Source organism: Perca fluviatilis, chromosome 1 (genome assembly GCF_010015445.1).
Source record: "Perca fluviatilis chromosome 1, GENO_Pfluv_1.0, whole genome shotgun sequence".
NCBI lineage: Eukaryota > Metazoa > Chordata > Actinopteri > Perciformes > Percidae > Perca > Perca fluviatilis.
The window spans coordinates 801,558-828,503 of NC_053112.1; the positions used below are offsets into that span (position 1 = coordinate 801,558).

Sequence of the window (26,946 nt, forward strand, 5' to 3'; positions counted from 1 at the left end):
CAACTAGTGGAGGGGAGTATGAATGACATATAACACTATTCAGAGAAAAACGCTGTTTGATTCAGTACCGCGTCCTGTCGCAATTTTGCGACTTTGGCGCTTAAAGGGTTAACTAATGATCGAACTTCCACCAACCAATGAAACGAGTTCTAGCCAATCAGATGCAAAGCAGGGCGGGTATTTGCCGAAATGTGAGCGTGCGATGCTGGTGTGGTCTCCGTGGTAACGCGGCTAAAAAAAATGGAGGCAAAGTTTATCAAAGTTGGAGCATGTAGATACAGGCAGCTTTAGTTGAGAAAGTAGTTAAAAACAAATGGTGCTGGGCATGAATAGAGGACAAGAAGGAAAAGGGTGGAGACAGGAAGCTGTTTATCACTTGCTAGTCATCAGATGCTAGTCACAAAGCTTCGGTCCGTGCACTCTGTAATACGAGTACGTTACCGGCAACGACCGCTACCGTTAAGACTGCGACTGTTCCTTTACTGACCGACCGTGATACAAACAATACAAACGGTACAAAAGGAACATGATTAGTCATTAACGATGGCCACTGTGTAAACGCTATCTGGAGCCCAAACTGCCTTGATAAAGCTGTCTGTTTGGAATCAGCATGACAGTTATTAAACATAGCGGCCTTTTCCCAGAGTTTAGAAGTCTATCTATATGAAAAGATAAACAATGCGACGTTTTTAATAAATGTAAATTAAGCATCTAATATCAACATAGACTAATTCGCCTTTTTGATGATGACCTGTCCAAAGTAGTAAAGTTTAGTTTTCACAATGATTCATTGTAGGATTTTGATATTATTGCAATATGTAAATCCACATCGACTCTTTAACATATGGTTGAAAGAAGTAAAAATTGATCCAAAACTTTTTAGTTTAAAAAAAATATGACTTATTGTGTAATGTCAGAAGGACTTTAACTGTTTTGCCAGTCAAATTAACTTTAATGAGTGCATGTTGAAATATTACACTGTTTGTTGGCAAGAAATGCATCAGATTGATGCTTTAAAATATGGAATATTTAAAAAGCATGCCCCCGGACCCCCCTAGAGGGGTAATATCCTTCTCACCTTTTTCACCCCTGACCCGTTTTCATGCCTGGATAGGGCAGATGTAGGTGTAGAATGTATTATAACAGAAAACAATCCAGGCTTACGTCAGTCTTTAAGAATCCAAACAAGTTAAAAACTCAAAAATTAGTAACTGGACTCCACTATGGCATCAAAAGGTACAAACCAAAGGGATACGTAGAAAACAGGAACAAGCAGTTACATTCGACAACAATGATGACATGACAAGGACTGAACAGAACAGAGGACATTAAACACAGGGCCAAACGAGGAGGGAGGGGGCCAACAGGTGAAACATATTAGGGTCAAATCAGACTCAAACAGGAAACAAAGCTAAACCAAGACACGTGAAACCAAACACTACAAAATAATACAGGAAGTAAACCAAGCCAAACATACAAGTTCAAGAAAAACAGAACAAATAGGGAAACAGGAATCTATCGAAACACAGGGCAAGAGTTAAAGGAACATGCCGACTTAATGGGACTTTGTCTTATTCCCCGTATCCCCCAGAGTTAGATAAGTCCATGCATACCCTTCTCATCTCCGTGTGTGTCATAACTCTGTCTGATGCCCCCACCACTAGCCTAGTTTGGCACATATCCTGGAGGTAACCAGCTCCATCTAGCCTACTGCTCCCAGTAAGTGACAAAATAAGGCCAACATTTTCCTATTTACATGTTGTGATTTGTATAGTCAATTAATAAGCATGGAAAAAAAAAAAAGAAAAAAAAAAAAATTTTTTATATATAATAAAGGTTTTTTTTCAGAAGGTGAAGCACTGATACTTTGGCGGAGTGATTAGCACTAATTCCAGGCTAACTCTGCCTCTCACCACGGGGCTTCTCAGGTGCTGCGAGCAAATCACTCCGCCCAAGTAGCAGAAGTAGCAGTGCTTGGCCTTCTGAGAATATAGTTCCCAGTATGTATATGGTAGTCATAGTCATAGCGCCACCTACTGACAACAGGAAGTTAGTTGTATGTGACACAGATCATCTGATTAACATGAATTTGATATGGTGTTGTCTACACATGGTATACAGCAACATGACCTTTCATTAGTGTGAGTTCTCTATTGCAACATTGTGGCCACAGGAAGTGGTACAAAATGCAGTTTTTCAGTGCCACACACTCCACGCAAAATAATGTCTAACTCATGAGCACAGTGTCTGATTATCCTGGAAATGCACAGCCACGTTGACCAGCGCCTCTATCAGTATCCATCACGCAAATGTGTGAACTCCCATTCACCACTGCTTGCTGATTTAATTGAAGCTGTAATTTCAATTAACAAAAATTCTTTTCTTTCAAACCATGTGTAGATATGACTGCTGTGAGCATTCGGTCATCTGAAGATCAGTTTCTGTGCTCCATCTGTCTGGATGTGTTCACTGATCCTGTCAGCACACCATGTGGTCACAACTTCTGCAAAAACTGCATCACTGAACACTGGAATACTAATGACCAGTACCTGTGTCCGATGTGCAAAAAGGTTTTCAACACAAGACCTGAGCTGCATGTCAACACTTTCATCTCTGAGATGGTCGCTCAGTTCAGACAGTCAGCGCAACAGAAAGCCGGCAGCAGCAGCTCAGAGCAACAAGTGTCCAAACCAGGAGAAGTTCCCTGTGACATCTGCACTGGAACCAAACTGAAGGCCCTGAAGTCCTGCCTGGTGTGTCTGGTCTCCTACTGTGAGACTCACCTGGAGCCTCATCTGACAACGTCAGGCCTGAAAAGACATCAGCTGATCGACCCTGTGGAGAACCTGGAAGGCAGGATGTGTACGGAGCACGATAAACCTCTGGAGCTGTTCTGTAAGACCGACCAGACATGTGTCTGCATGCTCTGCACTGTTTTAGACCACAAGACTCATGATGTTGTTCCTCTGAAAGAAGGATATGAAGGAAAGAAGATAGAGCTGAGGAAGACAGAGGATGAAATTAAGCAGATGATCCAGAAGAGACGACTGAAGATTCAGGAGATCAAACACTCAGTCGACCTCAGTGAGGAAGATGCAGACAGAGAGATAGCAGAAGGTGTTCAGGTCTTCACTTCCCTGAAGGAGTCTGTTGAGAGAGGCCTGAATGAGCTCATCAACACGATCAAAGAGAAGCAGAAAACAACAGAAAAACAGGCTGAAGCTTTCATCAAAGAGCTGGAACAGGAAATCTCTGAGCTGATGAAGAGAAGCACTGAGGTGGAGCAGGTGTTACGCTCTGAAGACCACCTCCATCTTCTCCAGAGTGTCCAGTCCCTAAACATCCAACAACCTCCACCCACCAAGGACTGGACAGAGGTCAGCGTCCGTCCATCATCATATGAGGGGACTGTGGTTAAAGCTGTGGTTCAGCTGGAGGAGACACTCAGTAAAGAGATCAAGAAGCTGCTCCCTGAGTCTGAGCTGAAGAGGGTCCAGCAGTATGCAGTGGATGTGACTCTTGATCCTGATACAGCATTTCCCTATCTCATCCTGTCTGATAATGGAAAACATGTGACTGATGGTGATGTGAGGAAGAATCTCCCAGACAACCCAGAGAGATTTTCTCATTATCGTGGTGTTTTAGGAAAGCAGAGTTTCTCTTCAGGCAGATTTTACTTTGAGGTTCAAGTTAAAGGAAAGACTAGATGGAGTTTAGGAGTGGCCAGAGAGTCGGTCAACAGGAAGGGAAACATCACACTGAGCCCTGAGGATGGTTACTGGGCTATACGGTTGAGAAATGAGTACTACGCTGCTGCTGACCCTGATGTCCATCTCTCTCTGAAGTCTCCTCCTCAGAAGGTGGGGGTGTTTGTGGATTATGAGGAGGGTCTGGTCTCCTTTTATGACGTAGATGCTGCAGCTCTTATCTACTCCTTTACTGGCTGCTCTTTCACTGAGAAACTCTTCCCATATTTCAGTCCAAGCATTAGTGATGGTGGTAAAAACTCTGCCCCCTGATCATCTCTCCTGTCAGAGTAAACTAATCACTGATCTCATTTGACCTCTCTCTCTCTCTCTTTCTCTCTCTCTCTCTGTATTGATTTATTTTAAGTCAAGGAACAGATTGTACATATTCATATTTTCGTCTTCTTTTCTACAGAATCGGTTTCTTGTGGTGACTGATTTACACTTTATTCCATTTATTATCATATGGTTAAATGTGCAGCAATTCCTTACAAATTGAATCAAACTTCATCTTGACATATTTGGTGTCTTTAGTAACTGATTTCTTCTGGAAGTTATAATGAATGTCTTTGGGTTTAAATAGATATTGTCCACATAACGTGTGTCATGATGCATCAAATTAATGTGATGAATTATGACTAGAAACAAAGCAATTGCAGATATCCGCAAATGGAGAAAACACAAATGTTTGTGTTTTTTCTCATTTTAAATATGTAAAATTAAAAAAGGTAAAGTGCATATCTGATGGGGCAATTAGGATCTAAGAGGTATATGGTGTGAATTGGTTGTCGGATGTTATTTTTTATATTCCTTAATGTGACAGGAAAGAGTCTGAATTATTGTGGCATATTTGCAGAAATAAAGTTTGTTTGTTGATACCAAGAATGTTAATGGTGTTATTCCTAAATCAGTTCTTCGGATATCACTTTAAAGGAAAGACTGATTGGACTTTAGGAGTGGCCAGAGAGTCGATCAACAGGAAGGGAGCAATCACAGTGAGCCCTCGGATAGGTTTCTGGACTATATGGTTGAGAAATGGAAATGAGTACAAAGCTCTAGCTGGCCCTGGTGTCCTCTCTCTGAAGTCTCCTCCTCAGAAGGTGGGGGTGTTTATGGATTATGAGGAGGGTCTGGTCTCCTTTCATGACGTAGATACTGCAGCTCTTATCTACTCCTTTACTGGCTGCTACTTCACTGAGAAACTCTTCCCATACTTCTGTCCCTATTTGAATGATGGTGGTAAAAACTCTGCCCCACTGATCATCTCTCCTGTCCTGTCTGATCTCATTTCATATATTGATTTATTTTAAATCAAGGGAACAAATGTACATATTCATACATTTTACGTCTTATTTTCTACAGAATCTGTTTCCTGTGGTGACTGATTTACACTTTATTCCATTTATTATCATATGGTTAAATGTGCAAATTCTTTGCAAATTGAATCAAACTTCAACTTGACATATTTGGTGTCTTTGGAAACTGATTTCTTCTGGAAGTTATAATAAATGTTTGTGGGTTTAACAGAGGTTTTAATAGATAACATCCACATGTGTGTAAATTAATGTGTTGATGAATTTAATTAAAGGTAAAGTGCAAATCTGATGGGTCAATTAGGATCTAAGAGATATATGGTGTAAATTGGTTGTTTGATGTTTTTATTTGTTATATTCCTCATTAATGAGTCTGAATTATTGTGGCATAATTGCAGAAATAAAGTTTGTTTGTTGAGACCAAGAATGTTAAAGATTAGATTATTCCTAAATCAGTTCTTCTGATATCACTTTAAACTGCTGGTTCTGTTCTTTCTACCACAACAGTTGTACCTTTTACTTTTATATGTAAGCCACTTTCCTATTTGGAGAACCTGCTCTTGCACTTATTATGATATTGATCATTTAAAGTATTTAGACATAATGGTTAACAGGAGGCTGTTGTCCTCGGGTCCATTTTCTAAAAATAAGTTATATAAGAAATTTGGGTTTCTATCAACCAAAATGTCCAAAATAATAACGGGGATGGTTCCCTACAACGTTCTCCACAAGTGAAATAAATGACCAGTTCACTACTTTCATTGAATTTGGGTGTTATTAATTTTATAGCATTTAAACAAAAATTGATGGAAAGTTTAAAAAAAGTGATGAAAATGACGGGAAAAAGTTTTAAAAAACGCCGTGGGAAAAACAACAAAAACGTCAAAATAGTGCAGAAGAAAAGTGACAGGGAAAAAAAAAATTGGGAAAAAGTAACAATGATGAAAAAAGTGACAAAAACGTTGGGGAAAAAGCCGCAGCAAAAGTTGTATCGTGGGCGGGAGGACAATACGAGGGTTGTCCTCGGTCAAATTTAACCCTTTTATAAAAACTTTCTATATCAGAACAAAAGAACGTTGGAAAAAGTGACAAATGTTGGAAAAAGCTACAAAAACGCTAGCCTGACAAGCCAGACCCACATCCAGATGTTGGGTCTGGGAACTCACCATTGACGGAGCTCAATCCGAGGGGCGGGATAAACGGTTGTCTTTCAAATTCCCTCTGCACGTAATAGGATAGCGCTACATCCAGGCAGAGCAACGAAGAAGGTAGCGAAACTAGTTGATAGATTAAACTTTTGCCATATCCGGTCGGCAAAACTCTGAACACATCTTCCTTTTTTAAGAATGACTTCAGTGCCTTTCTTTATTCTTTCCTCCAAGAAAAGCTTAACTCCAAGTCTTCCAGACTGTTCGCCAGCAGCAGCAGCAATCATAAACCCGCCCACCGACTCTATACACGATGTGATTGGCCTGACCAAAATTATTTTTTTCCAGCTCGCAAGTCAACAGAGAGTGCCTAGACTGACCCTGGCTGCAAAATAAATTTGCTGCCACTAGGGTGCGTCTAGATGTCTAGGCTACAAAAACGCAGGAATAAAAAAAAAACTGAAAAAATGACAAAAAAACCCCAAAACATCGCCAAAGGTGACAAAAATTGTAAAAAAAAAAAAAAAAAGTGAAAAACATACATTGGGAAAAGCAACAAAAAAACTTTAAAAAATTGACAAAAACATAATAAAAAAACGCCAAAAAACAATTGGAATAAAATTGACCAAAACGTAGAAAAGTGTAGAAAAACAACAACAGATTGTTGAAATTTCGACCCAGAAGAACACAAAGTTGCAGGTCAACGGGAACACTTACTGAGAAACTGAATGGGATTTTAACTTCCGGAGCCACACTGTTGCATTTTATTTTGAAAGAGCCGGAAGTTGTTGAGCGGAGCCAAGTTGACGGTGTTTGTGATGCTGAGGAGAGAGCATCCTCCGCGGCAGGTCTCCACACAGGCAGGCCGTGTGTTTAGGGACATGTGATGTCTTTATTATTGGTATTACATGTTATTTTATCACCGGGAGTTTGAACCGTTTTCATCCTGAGCTCAGCGATGGGGGGTTTCTCCGAGAGTGGTGCAGTGTCGCCCGGACACAGCAGACACGGACAGGGCTCTGGCTCCGGCAATAACGGCAAGAAAACGTCGAAAAAGTCGCGAACGAAAAGAGGCAAACGAGGCAGGAAAAGGAGGAATAAAAAGAACAACAGGAACAACAGAACACCGCCGCCGTATTTCCCACCGGAGGTAATTTAGCTGCCGTTCTTTAGCCCGGGGATTAACGGGGACCTCCAGCTAGCTAGTTGGGCTGCAGCAAACCGTAGCTTGTTTCAAGCTAATTACTGACACATTTAGTTCACACCGCATTAATAAAATGGATCTAACATGGCGCCAGAACACTGTTATTGTGAGCTAGGCTTTATACAGGAGTCCTTACAGCCGATATCTGCTGTTCTCTTGTCTGGAGAAAACGTCACGCCAGACTCCATTACAATATGTGACAATTAAAGAGGATTTGGTCTGAAATGTTAAAGCACAAATGTCAAAGAAGTTGGTTGAAGACATTTTCTGAAATAATAAAGACCAATTAATAATTCGGCGTAGAGTTTAGTTAGAAGAAGCAGTGTTTGCTTTACTATTTCTTGCGTTCAACTTTCAACACGCAAAGCTACGTACAGCTGAGTTAACGTCACGCCAAACTCCATTACAATATGTGACAATTAAAGAGGATTTGGTCTGAAATGTTAAAGCACAAATGTCAAAGAAGATGACTGAAAACATTTTCTGAAATCATAAAGACCAATTAATAATTCGGCATATAGTTTAATTAGAGACTTTACTGCTTTACTTCTTGCGTTCAACTTTCAACACATAAAGCTCCGTACAGCTGAGTTATGAGGTGGAAGGACTCTGGAATTACAGGACAAACTGTTGTGTTAACAGATATTCAGGCAATGTCACTGTATGCCGAATTGACAAGGTCATCTCTTCGATGTAGGTAAAGGTCCCAGTCAGTCATTATGTTTTTAGTTAACTTTCCCATCATCGAAACAAACTTAAGAGTACAAGAATAGTTAATGGAATCTGGTCGACATCTTTTCCTTTGGGCGCGCAGTGGGAAAATGTGGCTGTGGTGTTAGCGCAGTCAGCTAAAAACACATTTTTCTCACTTACCCAAGTGATATTTAACATATTTTTCGACAACTGTATGAAATAGAAAAGCTTTGGCTTATTATATTATTACTGCTATGCTGTAACGTTACCATAGTACGTGTTCTGGTTGGTGAGCCAGGAATGCCAATAATAATAATAATAATAATAATTCATGTAATAGGAGTGTTGTATCTGTGGCTACCTCAGTGGCTACCTCAGTGGCTACCTTAGTGGCTACCTACCTTAGTGGCTACCTCAGTGGCTACCTTAGTGGCTACCTACCTTAGTGGCTACCTTAGTGGCTACCTCAGTGACTACCTACCTTAGTGACTACCTTAGTGACTACCTTAGTGGCTACCTTAGTGGCTACCTCAGTGACTACCTACCTTAGTGACTACCTTAGTGACTACCTTAGTGGCTACCTTAGTGGCTACCTACCTTAATGGCTACCTTAGTCGCTACCTTAGTGACTGCCTTGGTGGCTACCTTAGTGGCTACCTCAGTGGCTCCCTTAGTAGCTACCTTAGTGGCTACCTTAGTGACTACCTTAGTGACCTCACCTTAGTGGCTACCTTAGTGGCTACCTCAGTGGCTCCCTTAGTGGCTACCTTAGTGGCTACCTCAGTGGCTACCCCTTAGTGGCTACCTCAGTGCCTCCCCCCCCCCCCCCCCCCCCCCCCCCCCCCCCCCCCCCCTCCCCCGCCCCCCCCCCCCCCCCCCCCCGCCCCCCCGGCTCCTCCCCCCCCGGCTCCCCCGCCCTCCCTGTCCCCCTCCCCCCCCCCCCCCCTGTCGCTCCCCTTGTGGTCTCCCTGCCCCCCCCCCCCCCCCCCCCCCCCCCCCCCCGTGGCTCCTGTGCCTCCTGGCCCGCCCCCCCGCCCCCCCCCCGGCTCCTGTCCCCCCTGCCCCCCCCCCCCGGCTCCTCCCCCCCCGGCTCCGTGGCTCCTGCCCCCCCCCCCCCCCGCCCTGGCCCCCCGGCTCCTGCCCCCCGCCCCCCCCCCCGCTCCCCCCCCCCCCCCCCCCGTGGCTCCTGTGGCTGTTCTTGTGCCCCTGCCCCCCGGCTCCTGCCCCCCCGTGGCTCCCCCCGCTCCCCCCCGCTCCCCGTGGCTCCCGCGCTCTCCTTGTGCCCCCTGTCGCCTCCTTGTGGCTCCTTTTGTGCTCCTTTTTTGGGTATAGTTGGCTACTCGGTGTGGCTACCTTATTGGCTAGGTGCTATAGGTGGTTCTTCCGTGGCGACCAACAGGAGTGGCTACTTTGGGGGTTCCTTGGTGTCTCTTTGGGGGTCTCTCTGTGGGTGCCTTACTTTCTTCCTTGGTGTGTCTATTTTGGGGCTTCTTTGTGGCTAACTTGCGTTACTGCCTTCGTGAGGGCCTACCTGGGTAACTGGGGGCTTTCGTGCCTAACTGGGTACCTCCTGCTTCCCTAGTTCTGCCATGGTGACGCTTTGGCTTTATGGCTTCCTTAGGGGCCAACGTGTAGTGGCTCCTTTGTGGCTCTGTTGGGGTTCCTATGTTGTCTCTCTCTTTTTGTCTCAATGGGTATTGTAGCCTGTACGGACTGCAAGGGTTATCTCCGTGGTGAGTGGCTCCCTGACTGCCTAGCTCCCTACCTAGGTGCCTGCCTAGGTGGCTCCCTTGTTCCTTCTTTCCTTCCTTACTTAGTACCTCCTTGCTTTCTTGCCTCCTACCGACCTTAGTTCGTCGTGGGGGTGTTCGTGGGGCCCTTTCTCTGGCCCTGTGCGGCTCTCTTTCGACCTTAAGTGGGGACTTTTTTTATTGCGCTCCTTTTGTGGCTACCTTAGTGACTACCTTACCTAAAGGGCATTATGCCTATCAATAATGTCTTATTTTGTTCACAAAATAGGCTGATTTGTATTTGCTAACAATATGTTGGATTTATGTAAAAACATTTTAATTTTTTAAAAAAACTTTCAAAAAATGTATAATTTGGTGGCCCCAATGCAGTGGCTCTTACGACCCCCTAGACTACACCACTGCCCGGGCCATGGGGCGTTCCTTCTGGTTGAACCGTACCGTTATATTAGAGGAATGTTTTAATCTGTGGTGAAGTGTCCTCATCTGTCTCCTCTCTCTCTGTCTCCAGGCTGAAGAAGGAAACATTGAGTACAAGGTAACCAACTCTCTCATCTCCCAACCATATGACCTGCACATAATGCTGAATATATATCCTGGATGCTTTTCTCACAGCTCTGAGAGAATGGATATCTGATGTTTTTAGGACTCAGGGAGATGTAGGAGGAATGGTTTGAGGGGCTTGATTGGCAGAGTCCTCTAAAGAGTACTTACAAAATGTTGAATTTCATTTTCAAAGGTCTTAATTTTTCCCCAGACTGTAACGTAACATTAGTTATTAAACGTTACGCTTGTGTTTTGAGTAAAAACTGGTTTGAGTAAAAAAAGTAAAAGTCCATCAAAGTTATAGTACTTTTACTTAAGTAGAAGTGTTTTTGTACTCTTCCCACCTCTGGTTATGATGGATGGATGAAAATGTGTGTCTCTCTCTGTCTGTCTGTCTCTCTGTCTCTCTTTCTCTCTCTCTCGCTCCCTCTCTCTGTCTCTCTCTCTCTCTGTCTCTCTCTTTGTCTCTCTCTGTCTCTCTCTGTCTCTCTCTCTCTCTCTCTCATTCCCTCTTCTCTCTCTCTCTCTCTTCCTCTCTCTCTCTCCCTCCCCTGTCTCTCTCTTTCTCTGTCTCTCTTTGTCTCTCTCTTTGTCTCTCTGTCTCTTTCCCTCTCCAACTCTCTCTCTGTCTCTCTCTCTATCTCTCTCTTTGCTTCCTCTCTCTCTGTCTCTCGGTGAAGGAGCTCACCCATTTGTGGGTACAGGAAGCCACTTGATAGTTGGGTATATAAATCAACTTAACATATTTATTAAGCAAAAACATTTATTTAATTTCCAAATAAACTTTTAACAGACTGAGGAGGACAAGAAAACGCTACAGGCTGCAGGATCTAGTTGACAAGTTGCAGCTCAGAAGTCAAGGCCTACAAGAGGCAGGCTGAGGAGGCTGCAAGGGCAATATACAGTATAGATTACACAACACAGAATGCTTTGATACTGTGGCAGATTTATTTTAATTGAAGATTACCTTGGTCCCTTTTAGAAGATCCGCTAAAAATGTCAATCTCTATGTTTTTTCACAGGAGGAGCAGGCCAACACCATCCGTCCAAGTGCAGAAGGTGCAGCATGAGCCAGAGGAGGCTGAGGAGCTGCCGACATCGCAGAGAGGAGTCCCAGGTCAACAAGTTGAGAGCTAAGAGCCGCGGACTCTGGCAAGGTAAACACACCAATAAAGACTTAAATTAAATTTAAAAAAAGTTATGACAGAAATATATTGTCAGTTAGATTTGTTTGAAATAAAGTTGATTAAACATGTTTTTATTTGTGTTTTTAGGGTAAAGAGGCAGCTGAATAAAGAAAACTGCCTGATCAGCTGTTTCTTATCATATAATATGATGTGAGATGTGCTGTAAAAATAAATGGCTTCCTTGTCACAGTTAAATTGCTGTCTGCCTGCTTCTTTTCCTTTACATTGTTTCCCTCAAAATGATAAGCGTTAGACTGGGAAAGTGGCTTTCCAGTAAAAACAATTGTATTAAGTAGTAATTTTATTGGCTAAAATAAAATAGTGACATCTCATGGCTCAAATGGCGTCAAATACTTCGTTTTATGCATTATGATACTCTTTTAGGCACCAATTTATGGTGAAACCATCCTTATTTATATCACGGAATACAAAACATTTTGGTGGCAGGTAACAATTGCAATTAAAGCTGCAAGCAGCGTTGGACGGGCCCTCGCTCATATGCGCTCGTCGGGGTTAGTGGCGGACGTCGCATTGCGACACTGCAACATCGTCACCAATGAAAAGGGAACTCCCTGCTGAGTTCATTAGCTGATGTTAAAGGGGGCGTGGCTTAAGCATATGGGGTAGGGCAAACCGTCACCACTCAAAAAGGAAGTCAATCACACCTCACACAATAGTTTCATTTGTTTGTGACGAGTAATGTTCCCACCTTCCATGCTGTGCTGAGGAATTTTATGTACAAATTCAGGTGCCGATTAACAGAGTCAAAGAATACAATTTTAACTGCCTTAACTAACCCTGCACTTAGTGATACCAGATATATTTCGAAACTCTGGAAACACTAGAACACGCATCTGCATATGTTTTAAGTATTGTGCATAACCATCTTCGTGTCTGTATATGTATGTATGTTTTGTATGTTCCCTTTATGTAAAATGTGGTAGACAGTATGTGTGACCCACAAGTAACACTGAAAGAGACATTCACCAAGGTACTGTACCTTTAAGGGAGAGGTGTTAGGATTTGAGTGTTCCGGTTAACGTGGTGTGGCCGCTGTTGTTTTCACTCGTTGTACTTTGTGATATACATATTGAAGTGGAGAGTAAAGCTGACTCAACGCATCTCCGTCTCTTGTCTCCTCACTTATCGCACTCCACATTGGTGACCCCGACGCAAGTTGAATACGGCTGAATCATGTCGAACAACGACGGTGGTGAGAATGCTGTGGCGCCGGCTGCTGTTAGCGGCGCGGCTAATGTCGGCGCTATCTACGCTGCCACTATCAAGTTACCGGACTTTTGGCAGCACAACCCGCGGCCATGGTTTCAACACATCGAGGCCCAGTTCCAGCTGAGAGGAATAACGCAGGATGTTACAAAGTATTTCCACGTTGTATCGGCCTTGGATGCCTCAACGACGGCCAGGGCTATGGCGCTGTTAGAGGCTCATCTGGCTAATGGCAAGTACGACGCACTCAAAACATTCCTGTTGAAACTCTTTGAGCTGTCGGAGCTGGAGAAAGCAGACCGTCTGCTGTCCCTGAACGGCCTTGGTGACAGCAAGCCGTCCGAGCGAGTTAATGGAGAAGATGCTGGCTGTGCTGGGAGCGGCGGATCCCTCATTCCTCTTCGCCCACATCTTCCTGCGGCAGCTCCCAGCACCTGTGCACACCGCACTGGCCTGCTCCCCCCTCACTTCCTCCAGAGACTATCGGGCGCTGGCTGTGGAGGCGGACAGGATTTTCCTCGCCAACCGGCAGCAGTTTGTCCATGCGCTGCTGCCCCCCCAGCACGCGTCTGCCACGCTCCCACCCCCGGAGGACGGCCTGGACACCGCAGCTTCTGTAACGGCCCGCCGACAGCGTGAGGACGGGTGGTGTTATTACCATTCCAGGTTTGGGGCCAAGGCCAAGCAGTGTCGCCAGCCTTGCACTTTTGGAGCCCAGGGAAAAGCCAGGGCCGGCGCTCATTAGCAGCTATGGGCGCTGGCCGTGACTGCAGTTTGTCACTGATACCTTATCCAGCCGGCGGCTGCTGGTCGATTCTGGGGCTCAGCGCAGCATCCTGCCGGCGAAGCCTGTGGACACCATGGCTGGCGGGCAGGGCCCTCCAATGGACGCCGCCAACGGCACGCCCATTCGTACCTATGGCACGAGGTATGTGGAAGTGTGTTTCGTCTGTTGAACACGCTTGCCACCGGGGACCAGTACCAACGCCTGCTTGCTGAGTTCCCTGATATCACCACGCCCACGTTTTCATCGGTGGTGGCTAAGCATGGCGTGGAGCACTACATCACCACGGTTGGCCCTCCAGTCTATGCACAAGCCCGGCGCCTCGACTCGGCCAAGCTCGCGATTGCCAAGGAGGAGTTCGCCACCATGGAGCACCTCGGCATCGTGCGCCGCTCCAACAGCCCGTGGGCGTTCCCCCTGCACATGGTGACCAAGGCTGATGGTGGTTGGCGTCCCTGTGGTGATTTCCGTCGCCTGAACAATGCCACCACCCCCGACCGTTACCCAGTGCCGCACATACAAGATTTCTCCGCCCACCTAGCTGGTGCCACGATCTTTCGAAGGCTGACCTGGTGCGTGGTTACCACCAGGTGCCCATCCACCCGCAGGATGTTCCCAAGACGGCAGTCATCACGCCCTTTCGCCTTTTCGAATTCCTACGGATGCCTTTCGGCCTCAAGGGTGCAGCGCAGACGTTTCTGCACCTCATGGACTGTGCTGCGGGACATGCCGTTCCTGTTTGTTTACTTGGACGACATTCTTGTGGCCAGCGCGTCTGCAGACGACCACCTGACGCATCTCAGACAACTGTTCGGCCGCCTCAATGAGCATGGTCTCATCATCAACCCGGCCAAGTGCGAGTTTGGCCGGTCATCTATCACTTTTCTCGGCCACTACGTCACCCTACAGGGGGCTGTCCCCCTCCCTGCCAAGGTGGATTCCGTCGCCGGTTTCCCACGCCCGCGCACTGTGAAATCCCTGCAGGAGTTCCTTGGCATGGTGAACTTCTACAACCGTTTCCTCCCCCATGCGGCCCAACTCATGCGACCCTTGTACGATGCCTTGGGGGGTCGGAGGCCGGCGGACGTGTTGGATTGGTCCCCGGAGATGATTGCTGCTTTTGATGCAGCCAAAACTGCGCTGGCCAACGCTGCTCTGCTGGCGCATCCGTCTCCTACCACCCCGGTGGCTCTTACTACAGACGCCTCTGATTACGCCGTGGGGGCTGTGTGTGAACAGTGGGTGGGCGGAGCCTGGCAGCCGCTGGCCTTTTTCAGCAAGACGCTCCGTGACAGCGAGAGGAAATACAGCGCCTTCGACAGGGAGCTCCTGGGTCTTTTCCTCGCCACCCGTCATTTCCGTTTCCTGTTGGAAGGCCGGCGGTTCACGGCTTTTGTTGACCACAAGCCGCTGACGTTCGCCATGGCCAAGTCTTCGGAGCCATGGTCTGGTCGACAGCAGCGGAGGTAGTGGTTATAAAGCTGACTCAACTCATCTCCGTCTCTTGTCTCCTCACTTATCGCACTCCACAGTATCAAATCATAAAAGAGTTAACTCGAGACACTTTACAGATAGAGCAGGTCTAGACCACACTCTATGAATTCCAAAGCCCCAACAATTACAGTAATTCCCTCAAGAGCAAGCATTAGCAGTGGCTGTTGTGACAGTGGCGAGGAAAAACTCACTTTTAGGAAGAAACCTCGGCAGACCCAGACTCTTGATAGGCGGTGTCTGACGGGGCCGATTGGGGGTGTGATGAACAGTGGCAAATAATAGTCACATTAAAGATAATGGATCAGTGACTCCGAAGGTAGTCGTGGAAGTTCATGTCATAGCAGGGCACATCGTGTCATACTGAGTAGTGCAGTCTCCAATACTGGATCCTGACTACTCTGTGTGTATGAACATCACAGCAGGGCGTTGCGGGATGTAACGTGGCACTGCAGAGCATGGGTGGATGCAGCGGACGCAGCAGGACGCAGCAGGACGTGGCTGGGCATTGCAGGGAATCGCAGAGAAACATAAGGACTCCGGGGAGTAAACTCCCCAGAGCTAGGCTAGTAACAAGCATTTCTGGGACAGGATGCATACAAAAGGAAACAAGTGAAAACAGAGATGAGAGAGCAGCTCAGTGTGTCCTATGAAGGAAGGAACTTCCCCGGCAATCTAAAATTATAATAGCATAGCTAAGAGAGGCAGGTTAGCTTAGAGAGAGGTGCCGGATCGGGCTTGAACTCTCCCCTGCCGGATCGGGCTTTACTGGCCTGCCTCCCTCTACTCTCGCTATATTATTGATTATATGATAAATAAATCTAATGACTACAAAGAGAAGCAGGTGGGCTGGGTTAGGCGGATGCTGCAACTCCTCACTCCTTAAGTATAAGCTTTATCAAAGAGGAGGGTTTTCAGTTTACTCTTAAATGTGGTGACGGTGTCTGCCCCTTGAACCCAAATTGGGAGCTGGTTCCACAGGAGCGGAGCCTGATAGCTGAAGGCTCTGGCCCCCAGTCTACTTTTAGAGACTCTAGGAACCACAAGTAGCTCTGAGTTCTGGGAGCACAGTAGACAATATGTCATGTCTACTTTTATATCTGGACCTTGAGTCTGTAAATAAAGTTATAATAGTCTACATCAAACAGGTGTTGGGACCAAGCAGGGGGTTAAACACTTATTTTAACCAAAAATGGCTCAGATTGAGCTGACTGCAGAGACAAAGGACACAGGGAAGGCAAAACAAAGGATCTTGGCCTGCATGTGAATCCCAAAGCCGGTTTCACCAAACTCCTACAGGCCGCCACTTCGCAAAATGGAGAATCCACGTTCAACACGAGGGGAACAAGGCAGACTGGTGGTGAGACAAAGAACTGCTTCACACCTGTGACAAAGTTGCGTTTTTCCCATTGGCTGTCAGGCCTTTGAATGCACCACCCCGCCACTACGAGGCGAAGGTAGGATAAAAGCTGTCGGCGGTTGTGTTTCTTTGCTTTCCACGGTAATTCATTTTACCGACAGGAGGTGCAGGCAGTCCGGACTAGCTTAACCAGCGTCACCTCGCTGATCGAGATTGAGCTGGGACATTTTATATCTTTCTGATATACAAAGGGGATCTGAGGAATACTGGCCCAGTATTTCCTCTATCTGCAGCGGGTTTAATCAGCCCGGATTCAAGAAAGGACTACGTTCCGTTTCTTGCGTTGTCGACCGGGATTGCGTGTCGTCCAATGCTCTGGACGAAACGGATCGTTAAACTCTGGCGAGAGATTAACTGACAAACAACCACAGTAAGGAGGCTTTTACACAGTTCTGGGCAGACTATTTAATTGGTGTGTTTGGTTTGTTTCATTAATGAGCGAAGGTTATCGCTACCATTGTTGCCATTAATGTAATCTGATTGTAATCATGTACTGGTCTATATATGGTTATTAATCTGTTTCTGTGAATGTATCATTGATCACGATACTGTTGATTTTGTTGTGTTAAGTAGCTTGGTAAACTGTAATCACCACCTGCTAAATTACTCCTTTCACGGAGTTTAGTTGCTGTCTGCAAGATAATCGCGGAAATCAGCTGTTAGCCACTGGAGTGGTTATAATGACCAAAGTTTCCCTCAGTAAGTCAAAAGTCTCAGAGTCTGTCCTAACTACACGTGTGGTCCAGACCTGAGTGGCTGAGGGGGGCTGGTCATTATCGATAACTAAAATCAGAGTGTCTCCTTCTCCCTTCTAACCTTTTTTCTTTTACTAACACACACACACACGGACACAAGCTAGCCACGTAGCTCCGAGCTAACGCTGCTAGCTTAACCCCGTGGAATCGGCATAACGTTTGGGCAGAGCTAAATGTTAAATTACCATGTGGTGGCAAATTTTATTTTGACCATTTGTTTAAAGATTGTTTTAAACCTCCACATAATCCTGTTTCTTCCTGTAGACTTAAAGGCACCAGTGAGAGAGCTGGCCTTGTAGACTGTGAGCAATAGCATAAGTTATTTTCGCTGAAGGATTGCAGCTCCTCATCTGTTTATTTCTCGCAGATAAAGTGAAGAAGGCTATAACACTGTCTGAACCGTATCTCTTTCTGTCTCCTTGTCTAATATAGGAGACACAGGAGCAGAATCGAAGGTTGAGAGATGATCTGACTGTCTATGGTATTTTTCTTAAGAAAGTGACAGTATGCTAAAGATACTTGAAGAGGGATGGCTTAACGGAGTTTCTTCACTATATAATGTTTGGATATTTAGACATTTAGTTAGTAATGCTCATTCAGTTGTACTGCATGTACCTTTGAATCTGTATTCTCATATTTTGCAAAATATAATAAATGCTCAAAGACCAGACTTTGGTTTAATTCTCAAACAGTCTTTATGAGTTTTCATTTTTATCATTGATATTTATTTACTCTGCTGCTTCCTAGAAAACTTCCACGACATTTTGGCGTTGTGCGAGCAGGACGGTTGCGAACAGCGGCACGGAGGACTCCGTGGGCCTGGGGTCTTGCAAACCAGGAGATCAACGATCAGCCTGCCTCTATACCTCGAAATAAAAACATTTTCAGAGAGAAGGAGACCAGGACCGCGGAGGACTCCAGGCTGTTTTTCCACTCCGTAAAACGAACAGGAAGAGATTTCTAGCAGCACGGGTAAGATCCAAAATACACCAATTCAATTGGATTATAAAATAAATATCTGAACAGATATATCAATATGAATAATTGCAAAAATCATTAGTATTGTGTTAACAAACAAATGAAACTTATTCTGACTTTTGAGAGTGAGTATTTTGATATGTGTTGTGGGTCATTTTGGGTAACAAAAATATAACTGAGGTTATGAAAGACATCTTTTGGCAGACACGGACATATTTATGATTGAATTCTCAGATGGTGATAAGACAATTGATTGACAGACAAGACCAGTAAGAGAACTGGCAGAACAGTAGGCAAGGCCTAAAGAATTAATCTACGAAACTGATAGCATGTTTTCTGATTAAAGAGGCGGACTGCAGAGTAAATTAAATAGTTAACTATTTAAGAGATTTTGACTGCAGGGTCGCACCGGGTTTTTCATACAAGCTTCCCGAGCAAAAACAAATAGTCTATACTCTAAATGAGTGCTGGACCCTTTAAGGACAACCTGCAGGGAGGTCTGGGTTGTAACGATACTCTAAACAAGTTCTGGACCCTTTAAGGACAACCTGCAGGACGGTCTGGGTCGTAACGTTACTCTAAAAGAGCCTCTTGATTATTTAGAGACAGACTGCAACAAGGCAAAACATACTAAATAGGTCAAGTTATTTGACTATTAAGTTGATTTCGTCCGCAGGGCTGTACACGGGTTTTCACGTAAGTTTCCCGAACAAATAACCTCGCGGTGTGGTGACGATCACATCGAGCAAGACATAGTATACTATAAAGTCCAAGAATCAATTATGGGAAACAAAATTTCCCATACAGTGATGCAACTGGACCCATAGTGGGTGAAATGACTCATAAATATGGACCGGGTTGTCTGCAATGTCTGTCCTATTGGTCAAAAAGCTTTGGCTTTCCGCCAAATGGTTCCCTGAGTGTAGCGAAGCTCAGAATGCTTAAATTAGATTTAGAGCAGGAAGAGAAAAAATTGAAGGGGAAGAAAACAATTAAAACAGAGGTTTTAGAGCAAATTGAGGATAATAAGGCATGTTTTAATGTGTGGATGAAAGAAGCTGAAAACAGAGAGAGAAAGCAGTTGCAGAAACAGATGACACTGTAAAGCATGACTGATACTAACAAAAAAGAGAAAAAAGAAAAAGAGATGAACAATGTCACTGACATACTTTCTCCTCTCTATCCGAGTTTGAAAACCGTGGATTCAATTCTGGACATTCCACCCCCATTGTATCCTACCCCCGCCGCACGAAAGAGGAAGAGAGCAGCCACGGTACCAACGACCCGACAGACGAGAGGCGAGCGGGCACGGGAACAGCTCATCTCACTCCTCCGCCGCACTGATGCAGCCGCGACCGCTGGATTGCCAGTATTCCAAGGCCTTACAGAGGAAACTGATGAGGACGGAGATGAAGCTGATGCATTCCCGATGATTCAAGTCCCTACACAAGCAGGGCGAATAGGCCTGGTGTATAGGGCTTGGACTGAATCAGACATTAGGAAAGCCAAAAGACACCTTCCCCCGTGCAAAAACTCTGGTGCACAATTTACCATGGCCCTTAAGACATTCATTGAGACTTTTCTGCCCACTGTTCCAGAAATAATTCAGAAATCTTCTGATGGTAAACCTGGGGCCTATGGAGTATGCAAAGATCCGACACCTTGTCCCCGAAGACCCGACCGATGATCCAGTCCTCCACCATCCAAATCTCACAAATGGAGCAAATGATGACTACAATGACCTGCTGGACGATCTCTCCACCGGCATAGAGGCCGTGTTTCCAGACAGAATCGACATGTCACGTGTGGCAAACACAAAGCAGTATAAAGGCGAGACGGTGGACGACTTCCAGCACCGGCTGTCTGAGACTTTTGATAGACACAGCGGCATCGCTCGCACCACTGCCACCGGAGCAGTGGTTGAACTTTGGGAAGCTCATTTCAAAAACGTGTTTTTGAGTGGGCTGCTCCCTGACATTCGAGCTGAAGTGGACAAAACCTGCATTGGACTGTCCGATTCAGCCCTGATGGAGATTGTTGGACATGCTAGACATGCTGAGAAAATCCTGACCAGCACAAGAGACAAGACGGAGAAAAAAGGAGACAACAGAAAAGTGATGCTGCACAGTTAACCCTCATAAAAACTGTGGCAGCAATGTCTCAAGAAAGAAAGGGTGCGGGCAGAGGAAAAGACAGAGGCAGAGGAAAAGGCAGAGGAAACAGAGGCAGGGGCCGTGGCAACATTCCGGTAGTGGACAAAGACACCCCCCCACCCCACCCCAAGAAGGACTCGTCTAAGGGACAGCGCAACGACCCTCGGCAGTTTGCAGATTGACAGGCGGTGGGGGATGGAGCTGGGAGTGGAATGGACAGACAGGATGACACGAGTGCGCCTGTTAAGGAGGGTAACATGCACACACACACAGATACACATGCTTGCAATGAAGACATGCTTTCCTGCATACCACAAACACCTACACCTCCCCGAAACAATAGGCAAAACATATTAGATGCAATACAGCGTATAGATCAGAAGGAATTAGCAGAGAAAATGCCTACTTATGCTATGTATTCATCAGATGTGTATAAAAAACTGCCTACAACAGTGTTGACAATACAGGGGAGGGAAATATAATTCTTGGTTGATTCAGGGGCTATAAATTCGGTTTTGAAAAGATCATTGTTTCCTAAACAAAAACTTTCTGGTAGAGTAATTCTTTCTCGAAGTGCGAGTGGTATGGTATTGCCAGAAAAATGTACTGCTCCCATGACTTGTGTGCACACAGATCCTACAGATCCAGACCCAGATAGAAGAGCAAAATGCTCATTTTTGCTCTCACCTGTGTGCCCTGTAAATCTATTGGGAAGAGATTTGATGTGTGTTTTTGGTATAGGGGTAATTCCTACCCCCACTGGCCTCAGGGTTGTGCGTTTTGATAAAAATCATCTTTTTCCTGACATGTTTTTGTTAAAATCGAAAAGCACACACTTCACATTTCTATGGGACATTAACCTTTGTCAGGCTATCGACCTCCTGACAGAAGCACAACAACTAGTGTCACCTTTAGCAGAGCTAAGAACGCCACAACAAATGCATTGTATCTCTCTTGTCTCCCCAACTCCAGACGAAGAATATGTTGACAAATTCCTTGACCAGTTCAAGGACGAGCTAGAGTTGTCTTACGTCTACTGGCACACGCACACATGTGCAGTGACGGTAGCCTTGACTGATAAACAGAAACAGTTTTTCAGAATTTCTAACTCTGTAGCTCATATTCTTCTCTCTTTGTCTCCAACAGACCAGGGGACAGACCCAGGACACTTTGTCATGACCTGTGAGGAACTGACTGACTGGACTGAAACAGCTGATGACTGTATTTCATATTCTCCCTCAACAGGAAATTATAGAAAACTTTTATCATGGCGCGTGCCCTGTATCCGCAGTATCTATATATTGAGTGAAACTGCGCCTACAACAGACACATTTTTGCATGGTAAAAACAACATTTTACCTACTGATGTATCACCACTTTTAGCCAAACTGTCAACCTGTCGTCATAATAACACGTTCGGACTATAGACCACAGAAACATCAGTATCCGTTAAAACAGGAAGCTATTGATGGAATCTGACCCGTTTTTAACTCCTTATTGGCTACAGGAGTTATAATTCCGTGTCCAGATTCTCCTGTAAGAACACCGATTTTTCTGGTAAAGAAAATACGTCCAAAAGGCATTCCGACGGAATGGCGTTTTGTCCAGGACTTGAAAGCTGTCAATGCAGCTGTTCATGCGCGCGCACCAAATGTGCCAAATCCATACACAATCCTACAGGGAATTAAAAGTAATGCTGAATGGTTCTCTGTTGTTGATTTGTCTAATGCTTTTTTCAGTGTCCCGGTGGACAAAGACAGTCAGTTCTGGTTTGCTTTCCTGTTTGATGGAAAACCATACACTTTCACACGCCTTTGTAAGGGATACACTGAATCTCCAACCATCTACAATGACGCACTGCGCGACAGCCTAGAGAGCTTCACACCGAACCTAGGTTCAAGTCTGCTGCAGTACGTAGACGACATTTTGATTGGAAGCTCAACACAAGAGCTGTGTGAGCAAGACACGATTGCGCTATTGTGTCATCTTGCAACTGAGGGACACAAAGCCAGTCTTAAGAAATTGCAGTTTGTAAAACAAGAGGTCCACTTCCTGGGACATGACATTTCTGGGTCAGGGAAAACCTTGTCTCCTTCGTGAATTGAGGCAATTGTTTCCCTACCAAAACCGGTAACAAAAAAACAAATGTCATTTTTAGGAATGTGTTCCTACTGTCGTGTTTTCATCCCAAATTACGCGGAACTTGTTCAACCTTTAGGGGATGTGATACACGGTAAGGGACTGACTGCTCACACTGTCATGGTGCTGTCTGTTTTCCCTCTCCCCTCTCCCTTGTTTTTTGTCTGTCATGTGCTGAGTGGGTGTGGCGCTCCTGGCTCTCTCTCCCAAAACTCCAAAACCTAAAACCCAATACTCTGTTAAATTTTTGTATACCGTGAAGCCTGGTTTTGACTTTTTGTGTTTTTGTGTCAAGATTCCCACTACAGCCCTGGAAGCCCAGTCTGCCTATCTGAGCCTTGTTCTTCTCTCAATCCTGCTTCCCTGTCTGCCCGCTCTCAGTCCCAGGGGATATCCAGCACCTGCATCACTCATTGTTTTTGTTCAATAAACCTCAATACCTGTTCTGACCTTTTTCCGTGTCTGTGCTTGAATCCAGGCAGCCCAGCCTAACACACAATTTGGTAACCTGGACTGTTGAGGCTGAGCAGGCCTTTGTAAATCTTAAAAAGGCCTTTCAAAGTCCCCCAACCTTAGGTTTGCCTAACCCAAATCTTCATTTCACTCAGACAGTGGATGAACGCGTAGGATGCATGACATCTGTTCTCCTGCAGCCGCATGGAGACAGACTGAGGCCCGTGGCCTATTTCTCTACAAAACTCGATCCAGTTGCAGCAGGCCTTCCGATTTGTCTCAGGGCTGTAGCAGCTGCTGAAAGGACCTTGGCAGCATCACATGACATAGTAGGATATGCTCCACTCACACTGTTAGTCCCACATGCTGTCTCTTTGATCCTACTTGAACAAAAGGCTTCACATTTGTCTGCCTCAATTTACCTCACTACAGCACAAATATTCTAATAGCTCCGTTTTTCCTGAAAAAAATGATGTACATTGATTGACTATAGACAACAGGGTTGATGTTTTAGAAGCTTTTTTAGAAAATAAAACCAGACGGAAAAGGAATTGTAAAAATGGCCTCAGGTTCCTTAACCCTTGTGTGGTCCTTCGGGTCCCAGTGACCCGAAGGACCACACAAGGATTATGTACTTCCCTTTACTTTGTTGAGAATTGCTCTCTAAACCCTGTTTCTTGTAAAGTAAGTAAGTAAAGTTTATTTCTAGAACACATTTAAACACAGTTTAAGCTGACCAAAATGCTGTACAAACAAGAACTAAGGTGCTGTATTAACCCTTGTTTAGAGAGCAATTCTCAACAAAGTAAAGGGAAGTACATAATCCTTATGTTGTCCTTCGGGTCACTGGGACCCGAAGGACAACACAAGGGTTAATACATTTTCATCTTTAACAAAAAAATCGGAAAAAGGGACACATATCTTAGAAAATACTTTGGGAATAGAGCCCATAGAAAAATAAGTTTTAAATTTTGACCCATACAAACTTGCAATACCTCGAAAGATTATGTCATAAGTCATGTGACAACATGCCATTTTAGGCCATTTACAGGTATGGAACTGTTACAAAGTCGTCTTTGGAGATTCAACACATCCATCTGAAATTGGGTCAGTAAAATCTCAACACCGTCACGGTGCCAAATTGGGAAGCTTCTCTGTTACCGTGGAATGATGTGATGTGTCGGGCAATTTGCATATTTCACCATAACACAGGAAGCTGTTAACTTGACTTTACATTGTCCAATCTGCCCCAAATTGCTGAAGACATCTACACGCCTATATTAAGTCAACTTTATAGCACTAACCACTGACAACAGAAAGTAAGTTGTATGTGACACAGATCATTAGTCTACCCTTGATATACAGCAATGTGACGTTACATTAGTGTGTTCTCTAGCACCACATAGTGGACACCGGAAATGGTACAAAATGTACAAAACTTCATTTTTAGTGACACAAGCAACACAGGAAATAACGTCTAACTCATGACCACAGTGTCTGATGATCCTGGAAAATGCAAGAGCCATGTTGACTGGAGATCCATCCGTATCCCCGACCCGAATGGGCGAGGGCTCTTTCATGACTGCTTGCAACAGTAAATAAACTGTATTTTGAATGTTTTCTTTTCTTTTCATTCACACTAGGTGTAGATATGGCTGCTGTGAGCATTCTGCTGAAGATTTTTGCAATCTGAATATCAGGTTTTCTATGCTTACTTATCGTCTGTCTGTTTACCATCATCATGTGGCACGAACGTTCTGCAAAACCGCATCACTGAACACTGGAATACCAATGACCAGCACCTGTGTCCAATGTGTAACGTTTTTTCAACAAAACCGGTAGCTAAACGCGACTTCACATCAACACTTTCATCTCTGAGATGGTTGCTCAGTTCAAACGTTCAGCTCAACAGAAAGCCAGCAGCAGCAGCTCAGAGCAACAAGTGTCCAAACCAGGAGAAGTTCCCTGTGACGTCTGCACTGGAAACAAACTGAAGGCCCTGAAGTCCTGCCTGGTGTGTCTGGTCTCCTACTGTGAGACTCACCTGGAGCCTCATCTGACAGCTTCACGTCTGAAAAGACATCAGCTGATCGACCCTGTGGAGAACCTGGAAGGCAGTATGTGCACGAAGCACGATAAACCTCTGGAGCTGTTCTGTAAGACCGACCAGACATGTGTCTGCATGCTCTGCACTGTTTTAGACCACAAGGTGCATGATGTTGTTCCTCTGAAAGAAGAATATGAAGGAAAGAAGGCAGAGCTGGGGAAGTCAAGGGCTGAAATTCAGCAGATGATCCAGAAGAGAAGACTGAAGATTCAGGAGATCAAACACTCAGTCGACCTCAGTGAGGAAGATGCAGACAGAAAGATAGCAGAAGGTGTTCAGGTCTTCACTTCTCTGAAGGAGTCTGTTGAGAGAGGCCTGAATGAGCTCATCAACACGATCCAAGAGAAGCAGAAAACAACAGAAAACAGGCTGAAGCTTTCATCAAAGAGCTGGAACAGGAAATCTCTGAGCTGATGAAGAGAAGCACTGAGGTGGAGCAGGTGTTACGCACTGAAGACCACCTCCATCTTCTCCAGAGTGTCCAGTCCCTAAACATCCAACAACCTCCACACACCAAGGACTGGACAGAGGTCAGCGTCCGTCCATCATCCTATGAGGGGACTGTGGTGAAAGCTGTGGCTCAGCTGGAGGAGACACTCAGTGAAGAGATGAAAAACCTGATTGAAGCCGAGCTGAAGAGAGTCCAGCAGTATGCAGTTGATCTGACTCTTGATCCCGATACAGCACATCCTAATCTCATCCTGTCTGATGAGGGGAATCAAGTGAATCTTGGTGATGTGAGGAATAATCTCCCAGACAACCCAGAGAGATTTTCTTATCGTGTTTGTGTTTTAGGAAAACAGAGTTTCTCTTTAGGCAGATTTTACTTTGAGGTTCAAGTTAAAGGAAAGACTGAATGGACTTTAGGAGTGGCCAGAGAATCGATCAAGAGGAAGGGAGACATCACACTGAACTCTCAGAGAGGGTTCTGGACTATAGCGTTGAGAGATGGAAATGAGTACAAAGCTGCTGCTGACCCTCCAGTCCTTCTCTCTCTGAAGTCTCAGCTTCAGAAGGTGGGGGTGTTTGTGGATTATGAGGAGGGTCTGGTCTCCTTTTATGACGTAGATGCTGCAAATCTTATCTACTCCTTTACTGGCTGCTCCTTCACTGAGAAACTCTTCCCATATTTCCATACTGGTAATAATTATGGTGGTAAAAACTATGCCCCTCTGATCATTTCTCCTGTCAGTGTAAACTAATCACTGATCTTATTTCAGGTTTTGATTTATTTTCAATCAAGAGAACAAATGTTCATATTCATATTTTTTACATCTCATTTTCTACAAAATCTGTTTCCTGTGGTGACTGATTTACACTTTTTCAATGTATTTTCATATGGTTAAATGTGTAGCAATTCTTTGCAAATAAAATCAAACTCAACATACTTGGTGTCTTTAGAAAACTGATTTCTTTTGGATGTTTAAATAAATGATTTTATATTCAAGCACAATCTTGATTTTATGTTTTTAACTGAAACCTGGTTGGACCACAATAACAGTGCTGCTGTTCTCATTGAGTCAGCCCCCCCTAACTTCAGTTTTATGAGTGAAAATAGAGTGAATAAGAAAGGAGGTGGAGTCGCCATTTTGTTTAATGACTCATTCCAATGTACGCAAATATCTTATGGAAATTTTGCTTCTTTTGAATATGTGGCTCTTCAGCTAAGATCCTCCCCTCGAGCTATACTTCTAAATATCTACAGGCCACCTAAATACTGTGCAGCCTTCTTCAAAGACCTTACTGAACTGCTGTCTATTATCTGTATTAACTTTGACTGTGTAATTATTGCTGGTGATTTTAACATTCATGTTGACAACCCCCAGAACAGAGGGACCAAAGAACTGTGTTGTG

The 26,946-nt window shown here is 44.8% G+C and overlaps 2 protein-coding genes and 1 pseudogene across 3 annotated transcripts in view; all 3 read left to right on the forward strand.

Annotated features, from left to right (window-relative positions):
- LOC120566667 (E3 ubiquitin-protein ligase TRIM21-like) overlaps positions 1-5,486 on the forward strand; it is a 174,294-nt gene extending 168,808 nt beyond the window's left edge. Inside the window, exons 1-2 of one of the 2 annotated variants that reach the window (XM_039813248.1) lie at positions 2,401-3,774; positions 4,758-5,486. In XM_039813248.1, coding sequence (XP_039669182.1) covers positions 2,403-3,774; positions 4,758-5,056 — 1,671 coding nt within the window. In that variant the 5' untranslated portion in view covers positions 2,401-2,402 and the 3' untranslated portion in view covers positions 5,057-5,486. Of the gene's footprint in view, positions 1-2,400; positions 4,632-4,757 lie in introns of those variants that run through there. The other variant, XM_039813240.1, reaches the window with a different exon arrangement.
- The window catches only part of LOC120566319 (E3 ubiquitin-protein ligase TRIM39-like), a 503,358-nt gene that overhangs the window by 179,178 nt on the left and 297,234 nt on the right, over positions 1-26,946 (forward strand). The window lies entirely within an intron of this gene.
- On the forward strand, positions 20,396-26,294 carry LOC120551679 (annotated as a pseudogene).